This window comes from Melospiza georgiana, chromosome 19 (assembly GCF_028018845.1).
Source record: "Melospiza georgiana isolate bMelGeo1 chromosome 19, bMelGeo1.pri, whole genome shotgun sequence".
NCBI lineage: Eukaryota > Metazoa > Chordata > Aves > Passeriformes > Passerellidae > Melospiza > Melospiza georgiana.
The window spans coordinates 10,615,422-10,636,436 of record NC_080448.1 but is presented as its reverse complement, the minus strand read 5'-3'; the positions used below and the strand labels follow the sequence as shown (position 1 = coordinate 10,636,436).

The 21,015-nt window shown below is 49.5% G+C and overlaps 1 protein-coding gene across 1 annotated transcript in view; it reads right to left on the bottom strand.

The window, feature by feature from the left end:
* Positions 1-19,199, bottom strand: part of RPH3AL (rabphilin 3A like (without C2 domains)) — a 31,120-nt gene extending 11,921 nt beyond the window's left edge. Inside the window, exons 1-5 of the mRNA XM_058037789.1 lie at positions 19,109-19,199; positions 17,197-17,340; positions 14,776-14,905; positions 10,611-10,697; positions 3,943-4,105 (exon numbers count right to left, since the gene is read on the bottom strand). Of these exons, the coding sequence (XP_057893772.1) occupies positions 3,943-4,105; positions 10,611-10,697; positions 14,776-14,905; positions 17,197-17,340; positions 19,109-19,185 (601 nt within the window). The 5' untranslated portion in view covers positions 19,186-19,199. The remainder of the gene's footprint in view (positions 1-3,942; positions 4,106-10,610; positions 10,698-14,775; positions 14,906-17,196; positions 17,341-19,108) is intronic.
* Positions 19,200-21,015: the final 1,816 nt, after the last annotated feature.

The following is a 21,015-nucleotide window of genomic DNA, read 5'->3' as shown; positions in this document are numbered from 1 at the left end:
CAGCCTTTCCCTGCAGGGAAAAAAGCTCTTTTAAAAGCTGGGGGGGGACTGCAATGCTGGACAAGAGTCCTCAAACCAAAGGTTTGTCTAAAAAATATCAAATATCTTCATTACTACCTGGGAGCGTCAGGTTCAGGAAAAACATCTTCAGAACTCCCTGGGAGAGGTGGGGAGTTGTATATAAACACTGCTAAAAACAATCCATACATACCAGAGGGTTTTTTTTTCCTATATAATCCAAATCTAAGCTGCAAGACTCATTCTGACCATCTTATTGCTCAATTCTCTCAGAAAATAAAGTCCTGTTCCACTTGGTCATCATCTTTTTTTTTCTTAGTTTGCTCTCCTGGATTCATAAAATCCATTTCCTCAGCACAGCTCCCTCCTCCATGAATCCTCTGGAAATGCTGGGAGCCAGGATTTATTTGGAGAAGGCCCCAGTGAATCAGTGGAGGTGACTTTAGCTGCCTGTCCCTGCTGCCATTCAGCAGCTCAGAGAGAAGCAGCACAAGAGGAAGAAAATATTAATGACTGCAAGGCACTCTCACCACAGGACCAGCCCTGTCTGCTCTCATTTCCTCTGCTGCCAATAAGATTCTCTTTTACTCACTGCACCAAAGTCTCTCTTTTAGGTAATCCTTCATCCAAACCTTCTGCTGGCACTTTCCAGAGCCCAGAAGTATTAAATCTGGTGTTCCAGCAGCTGCTGATATATCAATAGGAGATGTTGGACAGCTGTTCTTTCAGAGGATGGAACAGATTTATCCCTATCTCCAGCTGACTGGAAAAAAAAAAAAAAAACAAGCTCATAAAATAAAATCTGCTGAGATAAAACTTGCTGGAAAAGCAACATTTCCACAGGGAATGGGTCACTCAGTGAGAGCCTGGAGCCCTGCAGCTGCTGGCAGAGCCCACGTGCCTCAATCCCCAAGCCAGGGGCACACAGGGGATGGGGAAGGACAATTCCGGCTGTTCCTGTCCCCAGAGGCAAAGCAGGACGTGGGGAGGCTGTGCTGAGGCCAAGGGGAAGGAGGACTTGGCTGGGGCTGGGATCTGGTGTTAAATGTGTGATTTTAGAGCCATGCCAGCTCCCTGGTGGTGCCAGCTCAGGGCAGGCCCAGCCTGGCACACACACACAGAGCCCTTGGCACCTCCTGCAGCTGTCAGAAACACCAAAAGCACGTGGGAATCACAGCCCCAGGGTGAGCACAGCCCCTGCAGATTTTTGGCAAGCACAGGGAGCAGGGAGGGCGACAGCTCCTGGTCAGTGCAGGTGGGGGAGTGAGAGAAAATGAGGATTTTTACTGCCCAGGGTCCCACTGCCACATCACACCCCAAGAAGGAAAAGGTGACTGGAGCCAGCTCTTTTCCCTTTCAGGAGCAGCAGCTTTGCCAAGCTGGCAGGTTGGGTGACCTGCAGCCACACATCCCCAGCACATCCCTGTCTGCTCCATCCCCCTGCATCCCCCTGCCCAGTGCTGCTCCCCTGCCTCTGACACATCCCATTGCCTGGCAACAGGGATGGAACAGGAAAATCCCCCAGGATTTTGGCAGCCCTCCTGCCAAACAGTGCAGCAGCTCAGGGGTCACACTTCTGTTTGATTTCCACCTTTTTCCTGCACAGCTCAGAGCCTGGATCAGGAAAACCCTTGCTGCTCTCGCTCCCTCCTCTTGACCCAGCTGAGAATCCCACCCACATTCCAGCACATGGAGCAGAGCTGCTGCCCAGCAGAAGAAATATTGCTGCCATTCTCCTCCTGACAATACATTTGTGCCTTAATTAATAGCAGGGTTCCCATGGCAACTGCTTGTTTATAGCAGAAAAACCAAAGGCACCAGCAAATCCCAGCGGACGCGAGCACAGGGGAAATACTGGGGGTGCAGAAAATAAAACTTCTGCCTGGAGGGTTCTGCCTTCCACCCTCCTGCAGTGGGAGCAAATCCCCAGGTTCTGGCACTGATACCTCAATTTTGAGGAGGAAAAAGGGACATTTGAGGTTTGTCCCATCTCTTCTGGCATGGAGGGTGTGGCAGGACTGGGCTGGCCCCACCTGCCTTGAATCCCTTTAGAGCTCAGAGCTGGCTCCTTCAGCACCTCAGGGACCAGCAGAGGGGCTGGACAGGGCTGGCCAGGATGATGGAAAGCCCGGGGAGAGCAGCCTGTCAGAGTGTTAAATGCCAGAGCTCATTCCCAGGAACATCCTGCCAAGCCAGCTGCAGGGCTGTGCTCCCAGCTGCAAGGACGTGTCTGGGGGAGCCTGCACAAGGTGTGAGCTGACAAATGCTCTCAGCCAGGCCCGGGGAACCAGCTCCAGCTGCAGGTTCACCCTGGCAATGTCACGGATCCACATTTCCACGGGGGAAGGAGCTGCCCTGCCCCATTTGGGGGATGACAAATAGCAGGAGCCCCAGCACTGGCAGCTTCAAAGGAGGTGAAAGGAGGGGGGAGATGCACAAGCTCCCAGCTCCAGAGATGAATTACAGCCTGCAGTGCCCACTGAAAGCTGGCCAGAGGACAGGCAGGGCAACAGGGAAAGAAAGCACCAGAAAATAAAGCCATAAATTAATATTACCCAAGCCATAAAGCAGCAGCCAGACAGACATCAGAGAGCAGGGACAGAGGCAGCTCACCACCCACATCAAAGCTCACCAAAGGTCACTTTGCTGTCCTCCCCCTGCTCCTGCCTGTATTTATGGGGAAGCCTTCTCCAAAAAACAGAACTGAAAAGCTGAACTAAGCAGCAGGCCAGGCTTGGGCTCAACAGCTTCAACTCTTAACTCATTATTCTATCCTGTGAACAAAAAACCTCATCAATCAGTCCCTCTGCTAACTCCTTCCAAGCATCTCCTGGAGGGCAACACAACCATCTACTGTTGATCTAATTTGTCTTTAATTACAAAAGTTACAGCAGGGCTGGGAGTGCTTTCTTAGCTGGGCCCTGAAGAGCAGGTTTGTAAACCCAGGGCTCCTGAGGTTTCTTTATTAAAAGGTTATTTCCCCCTGCACTTCTGCTGAGTGGAGGAGAGCATGCAGCTGCTTCACTGGAGAGGTCTCCTCCAGCTGAGGGGATCTAACAGCAAAAAACAGAAGGGGAGAGGCCAGACAGCTCTGCTAATCCACACAGAGAGAAAGGAAATCAAAGCAGAACTGGCAGCAGCTCTGATTCTGCAGCACTCACACGCTGGCAGAGCAATTCCTAACCCAGCTCACAGTGACTTGAGGAACCTGCCCAGCAGAGCAGCAGGAATGAGGAGCAAGGAGGGAGGGAATGAGCCCAGTTTTGGGTCAGCCCTGGCTATGAAAAACTGGGGTGAAGGCTGTAAGAAATGGAGGAAAGCAGGGCTGGACTGAAGGACAGGTGCTCCAGGAGGACTGGTGTCACAGACATCTTTTTATGAAAAATTCTTTCCTTAGGATTTTTCCTCCTGAGAAGCTGAGAAGCCTCAGGAACAAATATAAACACTGATTATCTGCTGCTGTGGAATGCAGCAGGTGGATCTGTGATTAGCCCATCTAGGATGTTTATAATTAATGGGCAATCACAGTGAGCTGGCTGAGACAGAGTCTGAGACAGAGCCTTTGTTATCATTCCTTTCTATTCTTAGCTTAGCCAGCCTTCTGATGAAACATTTTCTTCTATTCTTTTAATATAGTTTAAATGTAATATATATCATAAAATAATAAATCAGCCTTCTGAAACAGGGAGTCAGATCCTCATCTCTTCCCTCAACCTGAGACCCCTGTGAGCACCGTCACAGACTGGGACTAATCTGAGCCACCAACGTGCACTTCAACATCAGCAAATCCCCCCAAAACCACAAAACTCCAACATCCACGTGGGGAACACACCACACCACTAACAGAGAACTCCCCTGACTGCTGGGAAGCAAGAGGAGAAGGCAGCTCCTTCTCCCAGCTGTTTTTTGGGTGGCACAACCAACCTTTTCCCCTGGCCCAGGTGAAGGAGCGGCTGCTCCCGACGCGCTCGGGCTCCTGCCAGGGCTGGCCCTGCATCTCCAGGGCTCTGCTGCTGCTGCTGCTCTTCAGAGGGGTGATGTACTTGGGCAGCCCTTTGTAGAACCACGCCCCAGACCTCTTCCACACCTGCCAGAGACACAGACAGGACACCTTGAGCTGGGTTTTTACAGCAGAATGAGCTCCCCCCCACCAAGCCGCTCGCTCTGATCCCAAATTCCTGCCCGGCTTCATCTCTGTCCTCCTTCCACAGCTGAAAAATCCCAGCTGGGAGGAAGCAGCAGATGGAAGGAGGAGCAGAAGGTGATGGCAGTGCTGCCTCATGCTGGACCCACAGCACAACCCCAGTGCCCATCCCACAGAGCAATTCAGGCCAAGCCAGGTCATGTAACGAGCTTGAAAAGAACAAGAACTCCTCTCAAATAACCTGAACCTGTAGCAGGAAATGGACCTCGAGCACCAAACTGTAATATCTGCTGTAAGAACAGCCTCTCCTCTCCAATTTAGCTTTAATGCAGCTTATGATGAAGGCACTCTATTAGGTATATTTAATATAGAGGCTGCTGTAAGCCAGGGGGAGGGAGAAGGGTGGCAGCTCAGACAAGGAGAAATGGCCTCTTGCAAACCTAATTCTTGTGTGCCTTCCAGCAGCCTGATAATGAGCTAATGACACAGCCAGGGCAAAAATAAGTTAATATAGTAAAAATATCATTTTTTACTTCTTGCACTTCTGCTCAGAGTGAAGGAGATCATGAGTGCTCCCACTCCAGGTTCCCAAAGCACTTCACACACAGTTTCATCATGATGGCAGTGGGTGCAAACGCAAATATCCCTAATTGCAGCAATACATCTGCAACTTGCCTTTAGAGCTTAATAAAAGCAGAGGGCAGTGACAAAAGCTGGCATTCAGGAGGACACCTGTAGTGACAAAATCTGACATCCAAAAAGCGGGACAGCAGCAGCACCACCACACTGCTGGTTGCCTGGCTCCCAGAGCCACCAAGAGAGCTCAAATCTCTGTGTCTGGGGTGCTGAAAGCCAAGTGCAGGTGATCTGAATGCAGAAGGTGGTTTTTAAAGAAATCCACCTAGAAGAAGAAGAAAGCAGAGCAGTGCTGTGACCCAGCACACGTGCAATGGGGGGAGGCTCGTGCATCACAGCAGGGTCTGCAAAGCAGCAGGTGAGAGCATCCTGCAGCTCCACCAACGTTCTCCTGCTGGGGAACCACCCCGCAGGAATAACCACCCAGCAGGAGGGTGAGCCTGCCACCCAGGAAAAGAGCTGGGAAGCCAATTTCCCCAAGAAGCTGCAATTCTGCAGAGGGGGTTTGGCAGGCAGGACGCCTCAGCCCAAGTGACCCAGCCAGGCAAGGCACAGGCTGACACAGCTCCTGCTGTCCCTGCTGCTGGCACGTGGGGACTCCCAGCAGTCGGTGCAGCGTGTCAAACAGCACATGGGCACAGGGACCCTGCAGGAACGGGCTCTGCTTGCTGAGAATCAGGAAATTCAACAGATTTTAAAGTGAGGGATAGATACCCCTGCACAGAGCTCGGGTACACGTGGAGCTGCAGGCTGGGCAAGCCCAGGGGTCCCTGAGGAGGGCTGGAGGTTTTGGGAGCAGCAGGAGAACAGGGACAGGGTTGGGATTGTGCATCCCTGACACGTGCTGGGGATCTGGTGTGCACACACACCTTCCCTGGATGAGCTGCTGGGGAGGAAACAGCCCTCTGGTACAGCCACTCTCTGAACAGACCTTGCAACATCTGTAATTTAATTTGAAGCACTGGAGAGACCTATTATCTTCAGGCTAGCTCCAATTTAGACACACCATAAAACCAATCAGACACAGCATGGGTGGCTGGAACAAAGGCTGGGCACCCCCAGGTTCCTCACTACCCCAGAGCAAGTCGTTACAGAAAGAGTTAATGACATAACACACCCAGCTCTGGTGTGCTAATACTAGTATAAAATCGATTCTCTGCATACACATTCCCTTTAAATTGGTGCTTCTAATAGAGTTTGGTCCTATTATGGCAGCAGTGAAATTGTTTTGAAATCAGCTCTGAAATAACTGCAGCAAGATGCTCTGCCCTGGATGGATTCAGTCCCTCTGCCCCTGCAGGTTTGCAGCACAGCCCGTCCCAAAGGACCAGGGATCACATCCTGCTCTGCACTCCGAGCATCCTTGGATCAAAACTCCACGTTTTGATCCATGGTTGATGTTGTTGACTGCTATTGATGGCATTTGATTGATGGCCAGAGTGGCCTGACAGCAAAGTCCTTGCTTGATTTTAGATTAATCCATCTGTAACAGAGCCTTGAGAATAAAATTCTTATTTCTCAGCAGGAGTTTACTCTTGCCAAGGAAAGGAGAATGCTGCTCCCACCAGCTCACATTAAGGTGGAATTTGTTCCCCACAGCAGCCTGAGTTTGGGTGGAGCTGGAATGTCACCAGGGAGAGGGACAGCCATGGCCATGACAGATAAATGCCTTTTATAACCCTGATAATATTCCCATTAAAGCTGCATCAAGCCATCACTGCAGCTATGGAGTGACACACGCAGAAGCAGATGGGGATTTTATCGAGCATTTTCAAGAGCAGCCTGGAAATGGGACCTGACACAGAATCACTGGGCCCTGCTGAGACTCATGTTGCTGCTCTGAGCACACAAGTGCTAAAACAAGCTCCTGAGCAGGGAAAACACTAGGGCTTGCTGATAAAGAGGTGGATCACAGCTTGGGGAATCACAACAAACACTTGCAGCCTCCCCAGAGTCCTCCTCACCAAACCCCTGCTTAGATCGAGTCAGAGCTCTGCAGTTTTCAGTCTTGAGGTTGTTGATTAATTCTTATCTATAAAATTTTCTCTCTGCCCAGCCGAGATCTGCTCAGCAGGGCAGCCACAGGCACTCTGACCTCCCTCAGGGTGGTGTTGTCTTTTTATACTACAAACTACATATTTACAATTACTTTCCAATACCTATCACCTATATAACATATTTAGAATTACTTTCCAATACCCATCACATGTGTTAGACAGTGCACTTCTATTCTAAACCAATCCCAAAGTGCCAACAGCACTGCAGAAGATGGAGACCAAGAAGAAGAAGAAGAAAGGCTAGACACGCCCAAGTTCCTCCATCTTGTCTCCAAAACCCCCATGCCAAAAATCCTAAAACCTACATTTTCACCCTGTGATAATTTTATTATTATACTATTTAAACTTCTGGGACTTTCAGGTCCTCATACAGGTGCTCTGGCAAGGGTCTCTGAGCCCCCTGGCAACTCTGGACACCCAGAGGGATGTTCTGAGTTCCAACACTTAGAAAAGATCTTTGCTACAAAGCCACATTTTGCTCCGCCAGCTCCTGCTCGTGCCATGCAGTGTTCCCACCCTGTCGCAGACATCTTTTATAAAAATCCTTTCCTTAAGATTTTTCCTCCTGAGAAGCTGAGAAGCCTCAGGAACAAAATGTAAACAATGGTTATCTGCTGCTGTGGAATGCAACAGGTGGATCTTTGATTAGCCCATGTTGGTTTGTTTGTAATTAATGGGCAATCACAGTCAGCTGGATCAGACATAGAGTCCGAGACAGAGCCTTTGTTATGATTCTTTGCTATTCTATTCTTAGCCAGCCTTCTGATGAAATCCTTTCTTCTATTCTTTTAGTATAGTTTTAATGTAATATATATCATAAAATAATAAATCAGCCTTCTGAAACATGGAGTCAGATCCTCATCTCTTCCCTGAACCTGAGAGCCCTGTGAACACCGTCACAGCACCCTGCAGCCCTTTCCTTCACAGCAGCCTGGGCTTGGTGAGAGCAAAACCACCCACATTTACCCTGCCGTGCAGACACCAGCAATACCCAAAGGTGGGGAAGCAGCTTTCTGTGGGCTCCAGCAAGGAAAATTGTCCTGCCTGCAGCACATCCCCACACAGCCCCTCTGTCCCAGCCCTGCAAACACCGCTGGCAGCACGGAGAGAGGGAGAGAGCCAGAGCTCCTCAGCCTCGTTATTTGCATTCATCTGCTTTTCCATAACACAGAGATTTCCAATTACATTATTTACAGCAAGCTGCTGCCGACTCCCACGTTGGGCACTTGAGGATGAAGGAAATTAAAAGGCAGTGGAATTACCATTCCCAGCTTTGTTTCTGGAACAGCAAAATCCATCGCCCCCCTGACCCCGACGTTTCTCGAGCTGCAGTGCCTGCCAGCCTTCAACCATTTATCATCCCCCTTTCAATCAGGCCTCTTTTTTTCCCCCCCCTCTATTCTAGAGGACACTATTTTGAGTCTAACTACTCGCTGCCACCCCCAAAATAATATGGCAGAGGCTACTGATGAGTTCTTTCAATTGCAAACAGGTGCACATCGCTCCTATTCAATCCAGAGTCACCCAAAATAAACACCCCTCTCCATTCCTGGGGTGTTTTGCCAGGAAATCGTCATGCCAGGCAGGAATAACCCCAAGCTATGCTGCTTTACAGTGTTCCAAGTGGTAGGAGTGGATATTTGAAAAGGGAAGCCCTGGGGGCAAAAGAGGAGGAGATGACACTGCTCCTCCAGCACAAAAATCTTTGTGTGATAAACTGAGAAATGCAGCCATGAAAATGCTGTGTAGTGAAGGAGAAGGAATGAAAAGGAAAGTGAAGCAGAGAGGGCAAATTAAAACTTTTAACAGGTCCCAGGTAGCTGACACTCTCTTTCATATTCAAGGCAGTTTTAAAAAAAAAAGCTTCCCCCCACCCCACTGAAACTGCTTTCATTATCCCTACAATTCTGGATGTGTCAATTCAAATGTAAATGTGCACAAATGCTTCCAAGAGGATTTAATTACAATGATAGCATTGCTAATTATGGATATATAGATATATAAAAATATATGTATAAGGGGTAATTCAGGAAGGTGCTCTGCAGAATCTGGTGCTACCAGTCAAAATAAGGCTGTGCAGAGAGTTAAAGGGCTGGGGTGCATGGGATGCCCAACCCCAGCAGCCTCAGATCCTGCTGGGCCACATTTATTCTGATTTACCTCAAATTCCTTGGCCAAGGTTTCTCTAATTCTCAGCTCCCAAACCCCCAAAATCAAGGCAGGGCATAAAACCCCCAAAATCAAGGCAGGGCATGTAGGAAGACACAGGGGATGGATGATTTGATGTCTGTCTGCCCTCACTGTGACCCTCCCAACCCTCTCCTGTGCAGGGCACCAGCAGCAGCATAAATAAAAAAGGAGACAGGCTTGAACCCACCTTCTTAAAGGGAATTGGAAAATAAAGCAGAAGCTAAGTGTTGAGAGGCAAGCTGAGGCTGTGATTTAGTCTAAGAAGGAAAGGTCCATCCATTTTCCTCAGGGATGCACTTTGGCTGCATCTCAGGGCTCACAGAGTGAGTGCTGGAGGTTATCACACCCTCACGCTCTGGCCACACATAACACGTGCTGGACACATCAATATTCTCTGCCCACTGACCAGGTTACTTATTCTTTTTTTAAGAAATAGGAAAAAACCCACAGTGGTACAGAGAGATTGAAAAAAACCCAAGAGAATAAAGGAAATAAAGCAAATTTTAGTCCCTGCCTTTCTCTGCAGAGCACAGAGAATACCTGCACCTGCCTCAGTCTCTATTTTGGGATCTCTATCTGGAATTCAAAACATCCAGATGATTCAGTGTATCAAATTGTTATCAAAATCCAGGGAGCTGGAATGCTCTCTTCCTGCCCTACCCACACTGCTGCTGATAATTTAAATTATCACCATCCACGTATCCCTCATTTTACCTGAACATGGATTTTGTGGGTGCTCCCACACAAAAAAAAAAAAAACCCCTCCAATGTAAAACCTAAGCAATGCAAAGTTTCCACAACTAATTAAAGAAAAAAATTCAGCACCTCCAAAAACTGCACAAACACTCTCACTACACTTCAAAAATTGATTTAGCAGAGCACCCAGGTTACACAGCTGGGTACAGCTTGGTCTGAAATAGCTGGACTGGATTGATGCTCAAGGACCACAAGCCAAAGCCCAGAATAAATTGATGGGAACAAGTGAAAATCCATCTGTAATCACAGAACAAATTCACAAACTTCACTTCAGAGTTGGGGGATGCTGGCTGGCAGACAAGAATTGAGGCAGACCATTACTTTTTCTTTTTTTTTTTTTAGTGTAAAGTCAAGGATGAAGGATATAAAATTTAGAGACCTGCATTAGAAGCCTCACACACTGGCAAGTTATGGGATTTTGCAGGCAGGGAGGAAAACAGATTTAAAGGCTGCAATTCTAGTTATTTTTAGTGGGGCAAATATTGCAGTTATGCTCTACATCTCTCAAGCTGTATTAAAAAAAAACAGTTAGCCAAGTTTATTTCCCACAGAGTGAGGAGGGAAAGGGTGTAAGGGAACAACTTTATGGCCAGAGCTAGAAAAATCCCACAAAGTCAGTGGGATTTTTACCCTTCACTCCTTCATAAAACAAAGTTGTCACCACTGTGTGTGTGTTTGAGCCTGCCCGGCCTCCCAAATCCCATTTTCTGCCTTGCAATGCCCAGGGAAGAGCCCACAGGTGCTGTGCACAGCTCTGGGCTGGGCAGGTGGGTGCTGCTGAGCCCCAGCTCCCCACAGCTGGGTTTTACCTCTCTCTGCTCACTGCAGATCTTGCACAGCCACAGGGGACGTTTCTGGGCTCCAACAGTTTCTATCCCACACTTGGTGCAAACTTTCTGAAACAAGGAGAGAGAAAAAAAAAAGGGAGAAAAAAACAAAAAAAAAAGAGAGGTGGTGTTAGCAGCTCCCCACAGCCCTTGGGGGACAGAAGGTTGAGAAGAACAGCTCTGTTTTGCTCCCCTTAAAAACCCAAAGCGTGGCACAAATTCCCAGTTTTTCCAGGAGAAGCGCTGCCTGCAGGAAGGTGCTGCAGGGCTGTGAGGACAGGAGACAAAGGGAAACCCACAGCACAGTCCTTGACCCCAGGGAGAGGAGAGAACGGGGCAGGGCAAACCAAACCCCATCACACACAGGTGAATCTCCAGAGCTGCTTTTTTATTCCCCTCAATCCCCCAGTCTCTGTGGTGTGGAAAGCAGCTGTAAGCAGGCACAAGTGCAAGGTTGGGAATGCTCGCCTTCCTCCTCTCATACACAATTGTTGAATCCCACATTTTCCCTTCCTTCTCAGCACTCTCTCCTTGCTCTGGGGCCGTTTAGCCATGGCCATGGTTACACACATTTCCTGAGTGTCTGTGGCTCTGCAGAGCCCTTTCTGCTGTCTCTGCTGGCATCCCGAGCCATTTACAACCTGAATCACCCAGCATTACATAATGAAGCTGATGCCTATCAGCCCTGGCAGCGCAGCCTGAATGAGAAATGGGATGAATCCTTTGATCCTCACGGAGGAACAGCCACTCACAAGAGGAGAGCAAGAGCTTGCTGAGATATCCATGAGGATTGGATGTCCACAGATTCACACATCCTCCACACCAGGCTGCTCCTGTGCCCAGGGATGAAGGTCTCATCTTCCCCATCCCACTTCCCCACCCCATCTAATTTAAAATTTGGTCATTCTGATGAAGAAGATTGAACTCCTGGATTGTAGCTGCTGAAAGAATGAGTGAGAAAAGAGGAATGTTCTGGGAGGGGGCAGAATGGAGATCTGGGTGGGTTCCTCCAGCCCCATTCCCTGCCAGGCCATACAAGTGCTCTTCAGCGTAATTATTTAATTCTGCCCTCATCCTCATCCTCCCAGAGAAATAATGAGCAGCTTGTTGAGCCTGGAGCATCACCCCTCAGCACGGAGCTCCCCAAGCCAAGGGGATTGGCAGATTCAGCCACAGACCCCACCTAAAACACCCCAAACTCTCCCTCCCTCCTGAGGGAGCAGCTCAGCCTGGAACACCCTCCAAAATCCCAATCCCCACACGGATAGCACATTCAAACGCTCCCTCTAGTGGAAATTCCCAACCGGTTTTACTCCCGGCCACGAATTCTGAACAATCCCAACATTAAAACGGTGTTTTCCTCCTCCTCCTCCCCTCCTCTGCAGAGTGGCTGGGAAATCTAGCATCACTCAGAACCCCTCTGAAGAAGACATAAAAATCAAGGGCATTAAATGCAGCCCCATTTCTCATTAAACACAAGACAAAGCACTTTCCTCTCCCACTCATCCTTCACCTTTTTACTCATGACATTAATCCCCTCTGCATGGTAAAGCACCCTGGGCTTTGTCTCACTCCTACTGTTGTTAACACATCTGGCTTTGCACACACCTTTGTCTTGCCACAATTAATATTTCCCAGATAATAAAAACCAATATTAAAAGCATTCTTTCCAAAGCAGAAAGTGGCACTTAGAAGATCCATCACACGTGCAGAAGCTCTGTTCAGCAGCAGGGATTTGCTGAAGGTAAATTCTTTGCTGTGTTTCAGGTGCATCATTACAATTCCTGGCACTGAATTAAATGTGCTGCAATGACACGGTACCAGAGCAGTGCCTGCCAGAAAAATATGAACTTTAAAAAATCCATAATTCCCTGACAAATTGCTCATTGCACACAGCACTCCATGAGTGATGGATATCCCTGGACAAGAGGGAACAAGCAGTTCACTCTGTGCTCTGCTGAAGGGTTGGCTGTTCCCTGAGTTCACAGCATTAAAAAGCAGAAGGGGACGAGCCCAGGGCACCCAGGCAGAATTGGCTTGGGCTAGCACAGAGCTGAAAAGTGCAGCCAGTCTGACAGCAGCTGCAAAATGCACCCTGGAAAAGTTGGGGCTCACCTAAATCAACCTGGATGTGAATGCTGCTGAACTGCCCAACAGACTCCAGACAAAAGGGAATTACAAAAAGAAAAGAAGAAGAAGGAAAGGAGGAAAAGGAAAGGAGGAAAAGGAAAAGAAAACAAAGGAAAAGACAAAAAGACAAAAAGGAAAAGAAAAGAAAAAGAAAAAAAGAAAAAGAAAAAAAAAAGGGAAAAAAAGGGAAAAAAAGGGGAAAAAAGGGAAAAAAAAAAGAAAAATATAAAGAAAGAAAAAAAAAGAAAATAAAAAAAATCCCAGCATTTCTCTGGGGTTTTCTGGTCACAGCCCTCCTCAGGGACAGCTGAGGGTCACTCCTGCAAGGGGACAGGCCTGGGAAGTGCCTGAAGCAGCCCCTGCCCCCTCAATAGTGCTCAGAGTTCACAGGAAATTGGTTAAAAAGCCCCATGGCAACGTGACTTAGCTGGCTCCTGACAAGGTGAGGGCAGAACTGCCAGGGGAGGGAGGCAGGAACAGAGCACATCCTGTTATTCCAGATGCCTGAAACACAGGAAACAGCCAAGAATCTCCTGCCTGTCACCCACCCTTTGCTGTCCACAGTGCACAGAGACCACGCTGCTCCCATCCAAACCCAACCTTCCACTCCCCACTGCTGCTTCATCCCACACCCCTTCCCTAAAATCTGCTTTCCCCATGGTTTAGGAGCCAGGGGCTCCAAGATTTGTGTTTCCTTCCCCAAGCACTGCCTTGGAAGGAATTTTCTGCACAATCCCAGTGATTTCTGTGGCCTCCACTGGAGGAACCTGCTCTGCACTGTGTCCCACAAAAGCCAGCAGAGCCACAGAGGCTTGGTCCACCACGGTCCAACCACCAGTCCATGGTAGTTTTTATTTAAAAAAAAAAAAGTGAAAGCAGCAGGTTTAACTCAGCAGAACCACTGCAGCACCCAGCAGGTGCCCTCACCTTGCCACAGCAGACATGAAGGAACCCCCAGAGGTGATTCCCCAGGGAAGGTGGGCTTCAAGAGCAGGAAAAGCAGCCTCCCAGCAGAGGCAGGTTGCCTTGGAGATCATAATCTCCACAGAAATACAGATGAACCCCTCAGCTGTGGAGCCCAGAGCAGCAGGAACCAACCCTGGGGTGCTGGAGAGCAGCAACTCACACAACACAGGCACTCCCTGAGGCTCAGGGATGGAAAACTTGCACTGGTTTGGAGCTTGAGGATGGACTTGGGTCCTCCTGGAAGTGAGACCTTGCAGTGAGGGCCAGCAAAGCTCACAGACTCTGTTGTGAGCTGTCTCTGGTGGCTGCACATTCCTGCCCCTTGTCCCATGCTGCAAACCCCAAAAATCCCAGCTGGGAATTGCAGAGGGGGCTGGCACAGCCCATCCGAGCTCTGAGGGCAGCTCAGGCACTTTTTGGGATCCTGAGGAATCTCTTGCTATCACTAGGATCCTGAATCTCTTGTTATCACCAGGATCCTGAGGAACCTCTTATTATCACCGGGATCCTGAGGAATCTCATGTTATCACCAGGATCATGAGGAACCTCTTGCCATCACCAAGATCCTGAGGAACCTCTTATTGTCACCAGGATCTCTTATTATCACCAGGATGCTGAGGAATCTTTTATTATCACCATAATGCTGAGGAATCTCTTGCTATCAACAGGATCCTGAATCTCTTGTTAGCACCAGGATCCTGAGGAATCTTTTGTTATCACCAAGATCCTGAGGAATCTTTTGCTATCAACAGGATCCTGAATCTCTTGTTAGCACCAGGATCCTGAGGAATCTTTTGTTATTACCAGGATCCTGAGGAATCTCTTGTTATCAACAGGATCCTGAATCTCTTATTATCACCAGGATCTTGAAGAATCTCTTGCTATCACCAGGATCCTGAGGAATCTCTGGTTATCACCAGGCTGCCACAGCAAACTCGATGGTCTGACAGCACCAGTGACAATAAAATGACCCTGCAGAGCTCTCCAAGGGCCTGCTGGTGTTTCCTGGAGAGTTCTGCTGCCAGGGACAGGCTCGTGTGAGCAAACCCACCTTTTTGCAGTCCTGGCAGAAGACAGAGGAGCTGCCCAGCAGCCCCAGCATCTCCCCACAGAGCAGGCACTGCGAGAGGCCGTTCCCCATGGCGTTCCTCCTCATGTTCTCCAGCCTCTCCACCAGGCGCCTGCGGGCAGGAGGCACAGCACGGTCACAGCACTGCAGGGAAAGCTCCCAGCCCATACCCATTTATTTCCTTTATTATTTACATTTTGGCATGCTAAAAGGAACGTTTCAGAAAAGTTTGCCATGGTTTAAAGTTATTATTTCTTGTGAGAAAATCTAAATTTGAATGAATTGAATTAGTTGAAACAATACAGGAACACTTCTAATCTACAAAACAGCAGTAAAAACATTGCTACCTGAATGAAATTTTTTTGCGTGCCTTCCCAAGGGGAGCCAATATGATCTATAGTATTCTACAGCACCCAAGGCTTGTATATGGGTCTTGAAATCTTATATTTCAATGTAGCTGGAGAAGATCTTTACACAATATACTTAAGTGGGGACATCAAAATAGCACATATCTATTTCTGTGAATGTTTAAGTTTTGTACATTGTCTTGCCCTCATGCCAGGGCAAGTCAAAAAGCACTGGGAAAGGGGCAAAGGAGCTAAACCTGCCAAGCCCTCTCCATTTCCCATCTCTGAAAGCAGCAGGGCAGGCACTGACATCCCGTTAGGAGCAGGAAGGCCAGGCTGAAGGCCAAAATGAGCCAGACTGAAGCCATCAGACCAAAATGAGCCTGGCTGTGGCACAGGAATGGCAGTGACTGCTCCCTGCTCCCTCCCAGAGCGCATTTGGAAGACAAGAAGCACATGTGCATGCTCAATGTCTGCAGCAGCAGGGCTGGGAGAGGGCAGGGAGGCGGGACAGGCAATGAGGATGCAGGGTGTGGGGAGCATGCAGAGCAAGGCTGCTCTGCCATGAGATCACTGCTTGGCAACCCTCAGGCCATCTGCAGCAGCCAGGCCATTCATCAGCACCAGCAGCAGGAGGGACTGATCCTGCCATCCATGAATCCCACTCTCATTAGTGCTAATGTCCCATCCACCAGGAGAGCAAGGCTGTTTGAAAGAGGTGCTGCCGTGGTGGGGAGGTCAGGCTGCACAGCCAGAGAGAGCCATCATTAGTGGATTTATGATCCTCGACTTGGACTCCGGCACAAAAGAGCTCCTGGGAGTGAACAAAAGGCGTTTCAGAGGATGCCTGACCGCAGGAGCTGCGAGGGGAGCACTTGCTGCAGCTCCAGCAGCAAGCACACAGGAACAGGCAGGCCCTCAGGGTCACGGGCTGCTGCTGGGGGCTCCCATTTATCACAAAAACATCACTGCCACTCCTCACTAGCCCTCACTAACGAGCACAGGGAAGCAGGGCCTGCTGGACTGGGGCTGGGGGTCCCTGGGATTGGTGTCCCATGAACACAAACTCTGCTGGGAAATGCTGCAGGGCTGCCCAGCTCCCTGCCTCTGAAGGCAGGATGATCACACACAGAGCTCAGGCCAGGCCTCCAGCAGGACTGAGAGCAAATGGGAACCTGCAGCAGCAAAAGGATGCCTGTAAATTAAATAATTCAAGCTAGCAAACCCCATCCTGAGGGCTCAGCCAACTAGAACCTAAACTCATTCTCTGTTCCAGGCAAAATCCCAGGGGCCTGGCACGGACAAGGGAAAACCTGATTGCACTGCCAGCAGTGATCCTGAGCCATCCATGCCCTGGGCACTGCCCAGCCTCTCCCTGAGCCCCTGCCTCACCCAGCACCACCTGCATTTCCCATGTGTCAGGGCTGCACCCTCAGCAGCCCCCAAGGCTCAAAGAAAGCATGAAAAGACTTCAGCGAGAAGGAAAACCAGACACCCTCCCCAGCGGTCATCACCTCCAAACAAGCAGCTTGGGAGGGTGTCACAGACATCTTTTCATGAAAAGTCCTCTCCTTAGGATTTTTCCTACTGAGAAGCTGAGAGGCCTCAGGAACAAAATGTAATCAATGGTTATCTGCTGCTGTGGAATGCAACAGCTGCATCTGGGATTGGCTCATGTTGGTTTGTAATTAATGGGCAATCACAGTCAGCTGGCTCGGACCCTCTGTCCGAGACAGAAGCTTTGTTATCATTCTTTTCTTTTCTATTCTTAGCTAAGCATTCTGACGAAACCTTTTCTTCTATTCTTTCAGTGTAGTTTTAATGTAATACATATCATAAAATAATAAATCAAGCCTTCTGAAACATGGAGTCAGATTTTCCTCTCTTTCCCAATCCAAGAACCCCTGTGAACACCACCGCAGGAGGGGAAAATCACTGACCTAAGGGATGCTGTGAGGGATGGAGGCTGAGCTCAGGCAGCTGGGAGAGGCACTCCTGCCTGTGCTGGCCTTTTCTGGGGAGGGAAGGGAGGGAAGGGACAGGAACGTGGCCGTACCCAACGCGCTGCTGCTCCGCCACGTCCAGCTGCTCTGCCTTGCGGATCACTCCCAGGATGAGCTCAAGCTCCTGGGGGCTCAGAGCCTGCATCTTCCTCTGCTTCTCAGTCTGGAATGTGTGCACTGACCAGCCCGTCTGGAGCCTGTGGGAGGGCGTGGAGGGCAGCACTCAGCTGGGGAGGGAAGCACAAAGCCCCAGCCCTGCCCTGGAGGATGGTTGGGATGGATGGAGAGCAGAGAAATCTGGAGGCAGGTCGTGGAAATTGGGGTTTATTGCAAAGGGCCAAGTGCAGGGCACTGCTGGGAGCTGCCAGCTCAGAGCAGGCCCCAAAGAGGGAGAGAGAGGTAAAGAGAGAGAAGGCAAGGGTGTGGTAAAGAGAAAATGAGAGAGCAAGGTTTCTGTTCCAATACCATAAATCTTCTTCTGAAGAATATTGCTGAATATTCTAATTCTCACTAGCCAATCTAATATAAGATACAAATCCTATAGCATTTACATACAGCCTATAAGAATCATTACATTACCATACTGTGTTACATTTTAAATCCTAAAACCTACTCTTTGGACCCCTTCTGCCAAGCCAGTGGGGTCTGCTCTGCCCCTTGGAGCTGTCTGCAAGCAGAGGGCGTTGTTTCTGCAAAAGGGGATCACCTTCAGCTGGCTACATCATTGTTTTTCCCAGTTGCTCAGTAACTGAGGTATCTCAAAGCTTGCTTTCATTTCCATCTTGTTTCTATATTCTCAAAATCTCATTTCTATATTTCCATCAGTTTCTATATTCTCAAAATCTTTTGCCAGGCAATCATATTTCTAAAGCTTTGCTGTTTCATCTTTCCTGCCCCACAGCCCAGGCACGCAGACCCACAGCAGCCTCCCATCAGGGATGTCTGTTCCCTGCCTAAATCCCAAAGCTCCTCTCACTGAGCTCATTTCCACAGCAGCAATGAGTGCTGTGCTGCCTCTCCCTGCCCTCTGCCATCCCTTTCTGCTCCTGTTTGTGTTTTTCCAAGCCCCTATTCCTGTCTGTCCATAAAGCAGCAGCAGCACCCTGGGGCTGCCTGTCCTGGGGATCCCCTCACAGGGATGGATGCTGGTGCCAGGCTCGCAAATGCCAAGAGCAAACTGCCAGACACAGGGGCTCCCACATCCCTCATGCCCTCAGTTCAAGCACACAAACCTCTGGGCATGCCTAGAAATACAAATTTGGCACCATCCTCCCTTGGTCTGGCCCAGGTTCACACGAGGACTCCAGCAAACCCCCATGCCTCCCATGCAGCAGCTGATGCCTCTCCTTGGCTCACTTGGCAACAGGCAGGAGCTTTCACAGCTCAATTAATTAATTACCATCCAGGAGGGGTTTGGAGGTCACTGGATACACTTATGGCTGCCAGGAGGATGCACTGCTGGGCACCACTGCCCTGCTGAAGGTTTCTGCAGGCTGGGGAGGAGGCAGTGGGGTGCTCAGCCAGGCAGCCCCCTCAAACCATGGGGTGTCCCCCTATTTTCTAACACTCTGCAGCAGCAGCTGAGCCCAGGGGTTCAGGAAAAAGCAGAGGTGGCACAGTCCCAGCTGCCAGGGAATGAAAACACCCAAGAAAAATGAACTTCTAGAGCCTGACTCATCCCCATCCTTTCAGTCCTTAGGCTGCGCAGTAATTTTAACTTTGGGGGAAAACGAGAACTAATGACAAGTTCCTAAAACAAAAGGGTGCTGGCAGCTGGGGGATGCCATCAATTATATTTAGGGTGCTCCAACCCTTCCTTTCACCCAGGGGAGGGCTGTGGGATGGGTGCAGGATGAGACCAAGAGCCCAGAGACAGCAGGAAAGCTGTGAGGGCAGAGCTGAGGGTGGAAGGGGAAAAGGAAAAGGGAAAGGGGAAAAGGGAAAGGGAAAAGGGAAAAGACTCACTTGGCTCTCAGGGCCAGCTGCCGGTCGTTGGGGCAAACCCAGGGGCCTGAACCACTGCCAAAAATCATGTCAGCCATGGCCCCAGCCTGGGCTGGCAGGAGTCACACCTGGAAGAAGCAAACAGAGCTGATCTGCCAGCACCACACACACTGGGAGCAGCCAGACTCACCCACAGACAGTGATAAAAACATCCCATCACTCTCATAAAATAGAAGCTAATAAATACTTTCAGATACCTTGAAGGCAAGGCTGGATGTTTAGATTTTATGGTATACACTGAAAAAAAAAAAAAAAAAGCCAGACACTCTTTGTCAGTCCTGATTTTTCATTTCAAACTAAAGAAAAGCATTGTCTGTAAAAATAATCCCTGCCTCCCCACCTCCAGATCCCCAGCACTGCAGTTCTGACAGAGAAAGCCACTCCAAAGGACACAAAGAAGCTACAGTTGCCTTTTTTTTAACCTCTTAATGGGGTAACAAACAAAAACCCACGCAACAATCAGCATGAATAGTGGCAAGTCATTTCCTTCATTAAAACTGCCTCCATAATAGCCTGGTATTTATAACTCCAGCCCGCAATAGCAGTTTGTTTGCATCCTCTGATGCTCAAGACAGCACCTCTTGCAGCAGATCTCCTGCATGGTCACACCAGTGCTCAGTGAAAATTTCTCTGAACTGATCAGGAAAGGCAGCAAGAACTGATCAGCAGCAAAAATCAACTTCCAGATGCTCATGGGAGCAACATCCCCCAAGGAGACTCTGCAGCTGAGCAGTTCTGAGTCCTACCAGCAGCTCAGATGAATGGAAAGCACCAAGGGACAGGCACAGCCAAAGGATTTCAATGGATGCTGAACTAGGTTTGATGTACTGAGCTTTTAACCAGCTGGATTTGCTCTCCAGCAGAGCGAGTGTCTCACAAGCCCTAATGCATAAATTCCCAGGTATTAATGCTTGTCCCCAGCACAGACACTTGCCAGCTTTGAAACCACACCTGCTGGGCAGAGATAAGGTGTTTAATGCTGGTTGGCAAGCAGGAATCAGACCCAATGGCAGGCCAGGTGCATCACCTGCCAGCCGAGCTGGAGTTCCCATGCAAACTCTGCTTTTTCCAGCCTCATTCTCCCCAGCAGTGCTGCAGCCACCCCTGCTATCTGCTGCTGCCACACTGAGCTCTGGGTGCTGTGCCTGGTGGCCTTGGCCCCCTCACACAGAGCTTGTGCACATCAAACCCTCCCTGCTGTGCTGAGCTCACAGAAACAACAGAGAACTGCCAGCTCCCTCCTGCCTAACCCCACCTCAGCCCCCAGAGCCAAAATGGAGCAGTTCCCTCCCCTCTCTGGCTATCCCAGTTTATGGGGAGAGACGGAAAATGCAGTGTTTGCAACAGGCAGGAGGGAAGAGGGGAAATTCCACAGAGATTTCTTTCCGTGCAAGGGGAAATGTGTGTAAAGAAAGGTGGAGGCTCAGCAGAGTCTGAGGCATGGGGGGGATGGGAAGGCTGCAGGAAGCAGGGCTGAGGCAGGAAACACAGGCAGAAATGTCACACAGGATTTTTTAAATTAGTCAAAGTGATGGCTTTTGAGAGAGAAGAAACCCTTGAACCCTGGCACTGCTCTCCCCACCCTGCTCAGTGCCACACGCTGGGTTTGCATTTCCATCCAGCCCCAGAACACCTCCTGCTCTTTTAATCTTCCTGACAATCTCCAGCCAGCAGAGAACACCAAGAACACCTTCCCCACTGCCATCCCACAGTGCTCACACCCAGGGGAGCAATCAGGCATGAACAGCACCAGAACACAGAGGCTCCCACCCTCAGGCCTGAGTTAGAAAGCAGAGAAAAGCTACAATTGCACACAGAATGGCTGACCTGGGATTTTTCCAGAGATTTCCCAAGCCTGTGATGTGTGG